The sequence below is a fragment of the Tachysurus vachellii genome, chromosome 3, assembly GCF_030014155.1.
Source record: "Tachysurus vachellii isolate PV-2020 chromosome 3, HZAU_Pvac_v1, whole genome shotgun sequence".
In the NCBI taxonomy this organism is placed as follows: Eukaryota; Metazoa; Chordata; class Actinopteri; order Siluriformes; family Bagridae; genus Tachysurus; species Tachysurus vachellii.
The window spans coordinates 22,288,862-22,301,425 of NC_083462.1; the positions used below are offsets into that span (position 1 = coordinate 22,288,862).

The 12,564-nt window shown below is 38.0% G+C and overlaps 2 protein-coding genes across 3 annotated transcripts in view; one reads left to right on the forward strand and one right to left on the reverse strand.

The window, feature by feature from the left end:
* Positions 1–7,807, forward strand: part of ints9 (integrator complex subunit 9) — a 16,645-nt gene extending 8,838 nt beyond the window's left edge. For both annotated transcript variants that reach the window (XM_060866299.1, XM_060866300.1), the window contains 6 exons: positions 1–9; positions 384–508; positions 651–818; positions 2,075–2,173; positions 2,816–2,953; positions 7,328–7,807. The exon at positions 1–9 is cut by the window's left edge and continues 163 nt beyond it. In XM_060866299.1, coding sequence (XP_060722282.1) covers positions 1–9; positions 384–508; positions 651–818; positions 2,075–2,173; positions 2,816–2,953; positions 7,328–7,504 — 716 coding nt within the window. In that variant the 3' untranslated portion in view covers positions 7,505–7,807. The remainder of the gene's footprint in view (positions 10–383; positions 509–650; positions 819–2,074; positions 2,174–2,815; positions 2,954–7,327) is intronic.
* Positions 1–12,564, reverse strand: part of LOC132843165 (NADH dehydrogenase [ubiquinone] 1 beta subcomplex subunit 1-like) — an 89,976-nt gene that overhangs the window by 40,173 nt on the left and 37,239 nt on the right. The window lies entirely within an intron of this gene.

Below are 12,564 nucleotides of genomic sequence, written 5' to 3' on the forward strand. Positions count from 1 at the left end.
TCTTCACTGGTCAGCACAAACATATACACACACACACTAATACACACTAATCTGCCACAGTGGGAAATTAGGCATGCAAACAATTGTGTCCTATTTTACAATCAAAGTCAGTTAAAAGGTACAAACAATAGATTATGTTTCATCAAACGATGACATGAAAAGTCTGAAATCCTCCGATCTCTCCATTTTCCACCGTGACGTTCTCTCTTTTAATCACACCATCAAATCTCCTTCACTTCAGGAATATCTCAACACAGTATATTATAAAAAAAATCTGAAATTTCCATGTGACTAAATGAAAATGATATGTGTTATTATACAGATGTACTGTGAAAAGATTTAACATTGTTTCTTCTTTTGGCTCTTTGTGCCATTCTGTGCAGAACCTGATTTCTCCTACCTGGACGCTTTGGCTCCCTACCAGCCGCTGGCCATGAAGTGTGTGTACTGCCCAATTGACACACGCCTCAACTTCCACCAGGTTTCCAAACTTCTGAAGGAGGTTCAGGTACACACAGTGATTTCTTTGACATATGCTCTGTGTCTGTGCTTGTGAGATCAAAATCAAGCCTTGAGGTCAAATTGGGCTACACATCACCATTTATGATGTCAAAATTCTCTTCTCTTTTTTTATGTCTTGTGTGTGTTAGCCACTTCATGTGGTGTGTCCAGAGCAGTATACTCAGCCTCCTCCCTCTCAGTCTCACCGGTCTGATCTGATGCTGGAGCTGCAGCCTTCTCCTCTACCCTACAGCCGGTGCTCCGTTCTCAATCTGCCCTTTCACCGCACATATGAACGTGTCCAGCTTTTACCCGAGGTGGGTGTGTGTGTGTGTGTGTGTGTGTGTGTGTGTGTGTAAAACAGACATTTCATCCATCCAGCCTTGGTCTGAAATAAATTAAACACATTATCTTTTTAGGTAGATTGCACAAGTTCATACTGCCTAACAAGAAGAAGTGGAAACCTCAGGCTTCTACACGACACAAAACTATTTAAATTGATCAGACACAGATTCCATATTTGATAATACCACTGAAACAAAATGTGGCCAACTCTGTTTTACAGCTAGGATAGAGGAGGGTTATTTTGATTAATAGTGTCAGTATTCTGGACCAATCATCTTGCTAGCCTATTTATCATTTTAATAAGAACAATAATTATTCTTTTATTATTCGATAATGATTCTAATCACTTTTAATGCAAATCAAGTTATAATCAAGAGAAATCTAATTATATGACATTATTATTATTATTATTATTATTATTATTATTATTAATAGTATTGTTATATATTAATATATTTATTATATGTTATTATATATCATATATTTTGTAATATATATAATATAATAATAATAATTATTATTATTATTAATAATAATAATAATAATGATAGTAATAATAATAATAATAATGTCATATAATTAGATACTAATAATAATTTTATAATTGAATTTATGATTGTTGAATCAATGATTCGATAGAAAAATCATTTATTACACCTCTACTAAAAGTCTTTTATAGATGTCTGCATGATTGTGACTGTAATGGAGTTACATTACTCAAGAAATTACAGAGGCTTTTATTTGCATTTACATGCATATTACTGTCAAAAAGTATGCATTAATGTGGCTTGCTGGGAAAAGGCAGGTGATACGTAAAGAATTTGAACAGTACAGGAAGACGTTTGTTTGGAAATGGCATTGATTGATTAATTGCGTATATTATTTCTTAAGGCGTTTTAAGGTTTTAAATCCTTTGGAGGGGATGACACTTACCACAAAACTGAATGGGGGTAAAAAAAAACATGTCTGAACAGAATCGTAATCCTCTTAGCTGTCATGTAAGAAGCACAGTAAAGTTTCTGTGTGAAACACAGACATGCCGACTGTCCATATAGAGGAAATCTATATGAAGGAATTTTGAAGTGTGGGGTTTTTAGTCATTGTCCAAATGTTATTGTATAGTTTAACTCTTAAAATACATAACAATATAAGCAGTGATCAATAGTAGCTTGATTGAAACAAGCTGGAACATATTCACTATCTAAATCTTCTGTCTTTTCACTTTCAGCTTGCCAAAACTCTCGTACCCACTGAGATTAAACCTGGCATCTCTGTGGCAAACGTTTCAGCAGTTCTGCAATCCAAAGACAACAAGCATGTCCTCCAGGTTTGTGTGCAGCAATGATTAATGATAACCCTTTGCCGGATAAGTGCAATAATCTCAGTCACTTTAACAAATATGTGAAAAGCTGAATATCTTTTTTTTAATAAGATTTAAAAAAGAAGAAGGATAATGAGGACTTGTGTTCATTGCCTTATCATGTTTCAGTCTAAGCGTCTGAGGGGGGGACTGTCTGAAAACTGAAACTGGAAATTGTGTCTGTGTCAGAGAGAGACGGATGGACTGTGAACGAAAGCCTGATGTGATTTTTAGTTCCTCGTTCATCGCTTTCTTCTTTTAGACCCGTTTTCCCTTTCATGTTTCCATCTGCTATGAGATACTTTCTTAAAAATGTTTCTGGTTTTATTTAGAGCATCTGTTTTGTCTTGAACATTTGGTGATTACTTGAATCAATATGAAATGTGTACAGTGTCTAAACTCCTATGATCATCTTTAGACAGTAACTGACAGGGTGAATTGACAGTGAACAAAACTTCAAGTACTTACAAACTCTTAGTTTGCACTTAGTAATGCAAGTTCATACAGACTCTTTGGCACTCAGGTACTTCAAATACTTACAAAACACAAGGTCTCGCTCCTTCTTGGGAAGCATAGCAGCATTTCTCCTGTGTGTGTGTGTGTGCGTAGTTGGTGCCCAAGCCGGCTCCTGTGGCTCCCAGTAAGAAGCGGAAGAGACTGATAGAGGAGGTTCCTGAGCTGTCAAGCCCGAAGCCTCTGCTAAATGGAGCTGTGCCTTTGGAGGCTTTCCTTGCCTCACTGCACAAGGTATCATCATATCATATCCTTTTTTTTGGATATAAGAACGCACAGTGCTATAATAAATCATGTTAATGTATGTTAAAATATTCAGTTTCACCGAAAACTTCTTTCATTTATTACCTACTTATGAAAAAACAACTGCATGTTACTTTAAAGAATTACGTGTTTGCAGTGAAAATGTGTCGTATTTCTACGTTGATGCGTTTTAGACATTTCTATAGATAGACATAGGGTGACACTTAGGGTGAGGAAAGCACACTTATCTAGCAAGGTTTTAGACAAGTTGCACCAGATTGAGGTCACAGCCTATAATTCCAAGTCTCCAACCAGGAAAACCAAACGCAAACACTCTATCAACTTCGAATTCCTACTCATTAGCATTTTTCTACTAACTACAAGCAAGTTCCTTCTGAGGTAATGCAGCGACCTCAAATAACCATGGCTCAATGGATCAATCGGCACAGAGACGTCTTCGCTTGTTTAATCTATTGTGTTGACAACACAATGTGCTGTTTAAGCTGAATAACCTGTATATACACCATTTTTCTCAGTTAGCCTTCTAGTTCATTGCTAAGAAAAAACAAGAATGGAATAGCCTGCAAATTTTTACCTGCAACGTGAGAGGAATACAGCATTTGTGCTGTGTTTTCTAACCTTACTGTGCTTTCACATCCTTCTGTGAATTTGTAATTACAATATCAACTGTATTCGAGATTCAAGTCACATTGGTTGGAGAAAGCTCTTAATCAGAGACAAAAATATGAAGCCAGTGTTTTTTAAATCTACTTCTATAAAGTGGGGAACAAAGAATGTACATCAGATGTGTGTTTATGTTTCTTATGTTTTTAATCAGTTTATGAAGTCACTGTTAAGTATTTTATCGTTATACAATGCTTGCTTACTTGCCAGTATTTTGTATTTATTGTATTTCGATAAGGTGTTGCATATAAAAAAACAATATATAATAACTGAAATCAGCTTCTAAGATGCTTAGAGACTGTAGCAGAGATGGACATAGCAGAGATGAGGATGTTGAGGTTCTCTTTAGGAGTGGACATGGACATGTACAGAGGAGGGAGATGGTTATATTGATTAGAAGGATGTTGGTGATGGAGCTGGCAGGTAAAAGGCCAAAAGGAAGGCCAAAGAGGAGATATATGGATTTGTTAAACCAGGACATGAAGGTAACTGGTGTGAGAGTAGAGGATGCTGAGGATAGAGTTAATTGGGAAGATTGGTAGGTAGATGATTCGCTGTGGTGACCCCTAACGGGAAAAGCCAAAAGTTAAAAAAGAGCTAATGAGATTCTTAAACATTCAATTCATTTTCAATTTACCGTCTGCTACAGATGTCGCATCCGTCGATTCCACCATGTTTTCTTACTGACAAGACCCCGAGTTTCCTAATCGTAATTACGACTTTGTGGTGGCATTGAATTCGGTTAAATACAATATGTATAGCGCTTTTAACCATAGACGTTGTTTTAAAGCAGCTATACAGAAATGTAGAAATTCAAAATACAATTTATGTCTATTTATACCACTTTAAGCCACAAGACAACGATGGCAAAGAAAAACCTGAGACGATATGAGAAAGCAAAAGCATTGCTAAGCTGCCACTGTTGGACCCTTGAGCAAGGACCTTAACTCTCCCTGCTCCAGGGGTGCTGTATCATAGCTGCCCCTGCACTCTGACCCCAACCTCCTCAGTTGGGATGTGCGAAGAAAAGAATTCCACTGTGCTGTAATGTACATGTGGTGATAATAAAGGTGTCAACCATGGAACCAGACTCAAAAGAAAACCCATTGACATCTTGGTGACACTGAATAATGCGATTATAAATAATGTCCTTTCTATAACTATATATAGTCAGGTGGAGTTGTGTAACCAGGAGCTTGAGTTCATTATAGATTCACAGTAAAATGTGCGTTCATCTCGTAAATACAATCATTTTTGGTTAGATTCAGCAACATCCAACGGGTCTCCCCGTATAAACAAGCAAATTATAATTCTAACAGATTTTCAGGTTTAGAAGCAGCATGAATATTTTTTTTTTTCTTTTGGTATTGTCCAAGAATTCTTATTAGAGTGCATCACTGTTTAATTTGATACAGGAAATGAACTAAAAGTGCTACATTAATAAAGCTTCTTATTTTAGCGATAGCATTTTATCATGATGTTTGATGGTCTCTGGGCTGTGCACTTCCACAGAGGCAGGGAATTAGTGCAGCGTAATCCCGTCTGTGTTACTGTTAAATTCCCATTAAGAGGGGAGAGATGGGGGTGATGGATGAAGCCATCCATTTTTAATAGTATTAGGGTCTCGTGTGTGCAATATAGAGAGTGTTAGCGAACACGCCGTGTACGAGAGGCGCTTCATTTCTGTTCCATTACCAGCTCTAAATGATCCGGAGTGAAAAGTGGTGACGTAAGTCATGAGAAAGCTGTGATCCATTTTCTGGTGTGTGTGCGAGAGACTCTTTAGGCAGGAGAAAGGCTTTGGGATTTGAGAATTAGACCCCTGATGGCACCCGAAATTGAGGTAGAGAGGTGAAGCACACACATTAAAGTGGAAAGAGAGTAGTCCATCTGTGTGGACTGAGAGAACCCTGATTATTATTTTTCACATGGGCTACATTAAGGAAAATTGGATATTTTCTCTGCTTTCGAGACTGTCCCTAATGTGGGTGTCATTACGAACTTATTTATACTGTTTAATGTTGTGGAGTGTTTTCAAAACAAGTTCCCGTGTCACTCACAGAACGTTACTGCAGACAAAACACAGCTCATCATGGTACTGATAAACTCACAAACCCTTCATCCTGAAGACTTTGCCGTGTCTGAAAACGTACCGCTTTATTTCTCACTATTACTTAGAGCTGATACGGGAGACTTGTTACAATAATTCCCCTCAAAAACAACTACATTTCAGCTTATTACACTTTTTAACAAAGATGTCAGAACTGCTGTTATTAAAAAAAAGTCAATACTGTCTGTCAAATGGAGAATTCAGCAGAAAAGATTCTGTACCAGATTTTACACAATTGAAAAACCTGTGTTCAAAGAGTTTAAAAGATCTAATTGGTTGGGTGGATGCATTGTGCATAAGAGCTGAAGATAAACAGTAGATGAAGGCAAAAATATGAATAAGTATTGTAACCCCTTAACTTTGGCAGTTAACAAAAAAAAAGACAGAAAGAAAGTAGTTCATCAAGCCTAAGCAGAGCTGATCTTTTTCTGCTGTGTGTGCAGATTTAAGTGCAGAAAAAAGTTTGTGAAATTTTATCTGGGATAAAGGTGGGATCTGATTTTGATCTAAGTTATATAGGTTATCTGTTGTATATAAGACTGTCCTCTCAGGCTGCACAGCCAAGATTTCTTGGGAAAGAAAAGTCCTCATGAGAACTAAGGGTGCGTGGTAAGCACTAAGGCATACAGCACGGCTTCATTCACTGGCTAATTAAAAGCAAAGCAAGTCCTCTTTAGTGGGGTCATATGGCCAGGGTTTAACCTCACTGCGGAAAATATTGCAGCATACTCGCCTTCCAGTTTCATTAGTATGCGATCGATATGCTATCTGCCTGTGGAAAGCTGGCAGGATTAGCTCTGTGCGTGCGTGCGGGAAAGATAGAGGTTGAAGACAATGCTGCTGAAGATTGCATATCATGACTCGATAGTGTTCGAAGAGTTTGACTGTATTGAGCGTAACTGTGAGAGCCCTAATGCATGCAATTATATCTACTTGAAAAAGTGTAGTTTAGTTGGTTAATGGTGGGTGGGGTTTAACGGCCTAGCGGGTGGGTTATACCGGCCTAGCGGGTGGGTTATACCGGCCTGGCGGGAGGGGTATACCGGCCTGGCGGGAGGGGTATACCGGCCTGGCGGGAGGGTTATAACGGCCTGGCGGGAGGGTTATAACGGCCTGGCGGGAGGGTTATAACGGCCTGGCGGGAGGGTTGTAACAGCCTGGCGGGAGGGGTATAACAGCCTGGGGGAGGGGTATAACAGCCTGGCGGGAGGGGTATAACGGCCTGGCGGGAGGGGTATAACGGCCTGGCGGGTGGGGTATTACAGTGTGGTGGGTGGGGTATATGGGCAGTGCAAATTCACAGTAATTCAGATCAGAGCAATTAAACTGGTTCAAAACAAGAAGTACTGAAGATTATAGTGGGAGAGTTTAAGTCCTCATGTCTGTGTTGCTGACCAGGCTGCTTCTATTTTGAGTTTGATGCAACACTGATGTGAATGATGAAACTTAAATGTATTTTATGTATTACTAAGTTATTATAGTCATTATTCTGTTTGATCATTTGAATGGATTATTTTACATTCAAATGGAGCTCCCACCGCTCACTGTGCTTTATTCTTGTTGCTGGTCAGAACGGAATCTCGGAGGTGAAGGTGGAAGAGACGGCGGATGGTCACATCCTGCATCTGCAGGCCGAGGACGCGCTCATCCAGCTGGAAGAGGACGCAACGCACATCGTGTGTGACAACAACGAGCCACTGCGTACCGCCCTCAGGGACCTGGTGCTCCGATTCCTCCAGAAGCTCTGACCTGTGACCGTTTGAGTCTGGACTGTCTGACCTTAGTGTGGCTGTGCACAGCGTGGTGATGATCCAGTGAGTCAGTAGCAGTGAGCACCGGGATATTTGTGGTTTATTTAAAAACAGAAGCTCATTGTAAACATTAGAGATGTGTCTCAGGGCAGCTAGACCTCACTGGTGAACACTGGACTTCACTGATTTCTTGAAATAGGAGATGTTCCTGGACCAGCATTTCTTATAGCACTAATGACATCAATTTGTGTCTTAATCCTCCTGCTCCTGAACCACTTAAAAATAAAAACACACACAGACACACACAAATTTATTATATATATATATATATATATATATATATATATATATATATATATATATATATATATATATATATATATAATTTGTGTGTCTGTGTGTTTTTATTTTTTTTTAAAAATACAAACTACTAAGAGCATATATATATATATATATGCTCTTAGTAGTTTGTATTTTATTGCTTAGCTTTATAAATTGATATACAGCTTAGCAATAAAATACAAATTACTAAAAGCATTTATTATATATATATATATATATATATATATATATATATATATATATATATATATATATATATATATATATATAAATTCTGAAATTATTTTATTATTAAACAAGTGAAAACAGCCAGTTATTTATGGAAAATGGTACATTTTGTTGGGAAGTGTTTCTTTATCTGTATCCTATATAAAATAACCAGAGTCAACAGTAAATTTGATTTTATTTTGTACCCAGTTTTCCTGCATTCAATTCATATAAGGTTTAAACACTTAAAATTTAAGATTAACAGGAATTGAAGTCTTTCAGTACACCGTTTTGTAAAGCATATATCATAGACCTTCTGTAATCAAAGGCATGCATACATTAATTTCTAAATTTGTACAAGTCATCCTTTCAGACATGGAATTTCTTTTCCAAAGGAAGGAATCTGTGGTCATGTGTGTTACCAGTGTAGTCCTGATGGCACACCACAAACCCTAAAGCACAAATACACAGGATGACTTTGCATTGCTGCGGTGTAGAAAAGATGGATAAAACGTCATAAGAACTGCTTAGTTAAGGCTTTCTCTCATGTCCTTCTCATCCTTAGACCTTTAGTGTTAGTAAAATAAACGGTTTTACTTTAAATGTAAAACCATATTTTAAATGTATATTTATGGAGCTTACCAACCGCTTTTAGACTTAAAACATGTTCAAAATGACGTACAGAGTGGTACTTTCATGTCTGGAAGCGGACTAGCATCTGGAGGGAATGTTTAAGTGGCTCAAGTTCAGGAGGAATCAGATCAGATCAGGTGATACTGTTGCTTCAAATAAAGTGGCCCTGCTTAAGAAAAAATGAGGTTCATCAGAATCAGGAAGCAGATTTAATGTAAAAATTAAATAAATAAATAATGTTTTTTTCTGCTTCACTCTTTTATATTAAAGTTTGTCTTTTATAATTTTGTAATAAATAATGTTTCTTAAATTTCCTATGCCTGTTTTTCTTCACTTCACTTATCAGAGGCTGTGTTGAAGTTTTGGCACCAGAGGTCAGAACTGAGCAGCCCAATAATCTCTTCTAACAAATACAACTTCTAAAAATAGTTTTGAGCCTTGTTTTAAATCCTGTTAGTGGTATTTTTTTAAGTAGGAATGTGCTTCCTGATAATGAAATAAATGGAGCGCAGCAGATGGCCATGTAATTTGAAGTGCATTAGAGCACTAATGCTTAACTGAAATACTATTGACTTGATATTCAGTGCAGTGTTTAGTTTGTGCAAGCTGCAAAAGAGTGAGAATTCTGTCGGCTTTATTGACTCATCACCTTACTTATCACTGCTTTATTGCTGTTCTATCATGACCATCAGATTTGTTGAGTGGGAGGACTCCGAGCACAAGTGTTTCCCTATGCTTTCATTTAAAAAATACCTAGATATCATTCTTATCTGAGAGTCAGATGTTGAACTGAAGAAAACGGTTTAAACTAAAGACCAATCTCAACGTCGACAGTCCGGCTACACTGATTCAGAACAGAATGTATAAACAAACTAAACTGAAGACAGCTAAAAAAAATCTCAAACGTTCGTCTTTACTATCATTGTAATTGTGGTCATTCCTGTCGTGAGTCAGTGGTGGCTCAAGTGGTTAAAGCTCTGGGTTGTTGATTGGGGTATCACTGTTCAAGCCCCAGCACTGCCAAGGTGCCACAGTTTGGCCCTTAAGCAAGGCCATTAACCCTTTCTGCTTCAGGGCTGCAGTTTCATGCCTGACCCGGTGCTCTGACCGCAAACTTTTAAAAATCTAAAAGACTTTTACCGTGCTGCAAATGTATATGTGATAAAAAGGCTATTCTAATTTTCGGATAAACAAATCTCTAATTCCTAATGAAATTCTGTTATAAAGCCAGTAGCTCACTTCATCTTTGTTAAGAAACTGTAAATATGTTTCAACAAACTGCACTGTATACTGAAATAATGAGTAAATAAATATTAGGAAAGTAAATTGTCTGAACAGATGAGTCATTGGCTGTCTTCAAACGGTGTGTAAAGACTTTCCTCTTCCTAAAAAAACTTGTACATGTTTTACAAAGAAGTTGATGTGCTTTTCTAACTGTATTTCCTCCCAACAGAGTTCTAGACTGTTATTCTTAGTCCCTAACCCAGTGAACCGGTATTGATGTATTCACTGATAAAGATCTAAAGCATTGTATTGTAAAATAATATTATGTTCATAAAATAAATGTGTAATGAAGGGATGTGTAAAAAAAAAAAAAAAACAGTAAGGTGAATTAAGTGATTGTTTTCCATGTTGGAATTTACATTATCATTTACAGCATTTGGCAGACGCCCTTATCCAAAGTGACGTACAAAAGTGCTGTTAGGTCTCTATCGATGAATACATTAACACTGGTTTACTAGGTTACAGACATGGGATACCATACACGTACAACAAATAGGGGACAACGTGCTAATTCAAGTGTTTCAGGATCAGGAAAGTCTTCACCCGTTACCTGAATTAATTAATGTTGGAAAATAGGATGTAAACTGCACTGATACTATGTGTAGATCAGGCAACAGCATACCTGACCCTGCTCTCTAGGACAAAAGGATCACAAGGTAATAATTCTGGGCTTGAAGATCGCAGCAAGTCATAATAAGAAAGGCAAGCCCGGGAGTGACACAGGGGATTACATCAATTCAAATTTAAATTTTATTTGTCACATACACAATCACACAGGTAAACACAGTACAATATGTAGTTAAATGCTTTTTACATGTCCTTGATATGAAATAAGAATGCCTTGTAGATCAGTTAATGATGTATAATGCAAATCAGAATGAGAAGGGGGACAAAGATGAAGGTCAGACCCTTACGAACAGCTTTTAGTTAAAAATTCCAGTGCATCACCAATCATGACTGATTTGATTACATGTTAGGGAAGGAGATAATTGTATAAATGTGATTTTCACTAAACCATTTCTTTAAAACTCAGGCTGAAAGTCTAGTTTTTCAGCTACACCATTCATCAAAACGCACACCCGTGAGGGCGGCAGATTAACACCAGCACAGCTGTTCATCCACTGAGCCAAGAGGGACTTTCTTCAGTAATGTAGCTCTGACACCATTCACCCTACCCAAACACTCCCCTCAATTAACGGCTGCTTAAGGCATCCAGGTTTCGGATGCAGTTTGTTAAGAGAGGGAGGAACAGCGCGCATTTGGCCATTAGAACATGTTGGGATTTGAGCCAAGAGTGTGTTGTGATGAGGGGCCTTACACTCCACTGAGCTGTAATAGGAGCTCGCTCTCTCTCACACACTGAAGAGTTTCAGGAATGTGATTTGGTCCTTTAGTGATATCCTTGGATCCAGAGCCAGCAAAAGTCACTCACTTTCTTTCCTCTAGGGTGAAACCTCAACCTTAGTCATATAAACTGTCACTGTCATAAACTATAGATTTGGATTTATCATTAAATCCACACAAGATGAATAAACACTATATTACTTATGCCACTGGAGTCAGTAGCGTGAAATAACAGACCAGCCCAGACAGTCTGTGAGTTGTATACAGGATTCTCAAGACCATGGTCATGCTAAGTGTCATTTTGCTAATGAGGCTTTTCTGAGAAATTTACCAACATGTCTGAGGACTGATTTCCACCTTGTTTCCACTGTCAGTATTCCTTCACACTCTCTCACTCACTCAATCAGGCGTCATAGGGCATCATGGCAGGATACACCCTGGACGGAGTGCCAACCCATCGCAGGGCGCACACTGTCTATAATGAAAAGAATAACAGTTTTGTGCTAGCTAAGTCATTTATTATTAGCTAGCTTATACTGGGTGTCTGTATTCCAGTTAGTGAGCAACAGCAAACTCGCGTTTAACCAGGAGACATTTTCAGACATGTTTTATCTAAACAGCTATATTTGGGGTAAGGGGAGATAATTGTGCATGTTTTTTGACCAGTTTCTTCAGAACAATTTGCGCCATGTGTTTATTCACAAGGTCTATCTGTCAGTGTCTCACACATTAACAGCATGTTTACGAGAATGAGTCAGTAGATCAGATCGCGATATGTGGTAATGATCAGCATCAGATTAACGCACATCATTACTGAATTCCTCATTGGCCTGTATTTTTGTTGTAAAAACCTTTAACATGTCACTGGAGCTGTTTAATGCCTAATGAAATGCCCGCGACATTCCATCAGCTCTGAAAGAGCAAAGAAAACAGCTGTTTCACCACGTCTTCAGGGAACGAAGGGTTGGCAGTCATAACCTTAGACAATACGAATTGTAGTACAACAGCAGCACTATGGCTGATGCTCACCAGGCTCTGAAACCTTGAGGCAGCAATGGGTTAATTAATTTGTTTCACTTCACTGGAATTTCACAGACGAAAGAATCTTCTGTGATTGAATAAAAATGAATGAAAGCTGCTGTGTCAAAAGCAGAATAGCTTCTGTGTTTGCATAACTGCTGAATAATTAAAACAGAAAAAGACACACGAAATGTGCAAACTACAATCTCTGCCAACTTTAATGTCTT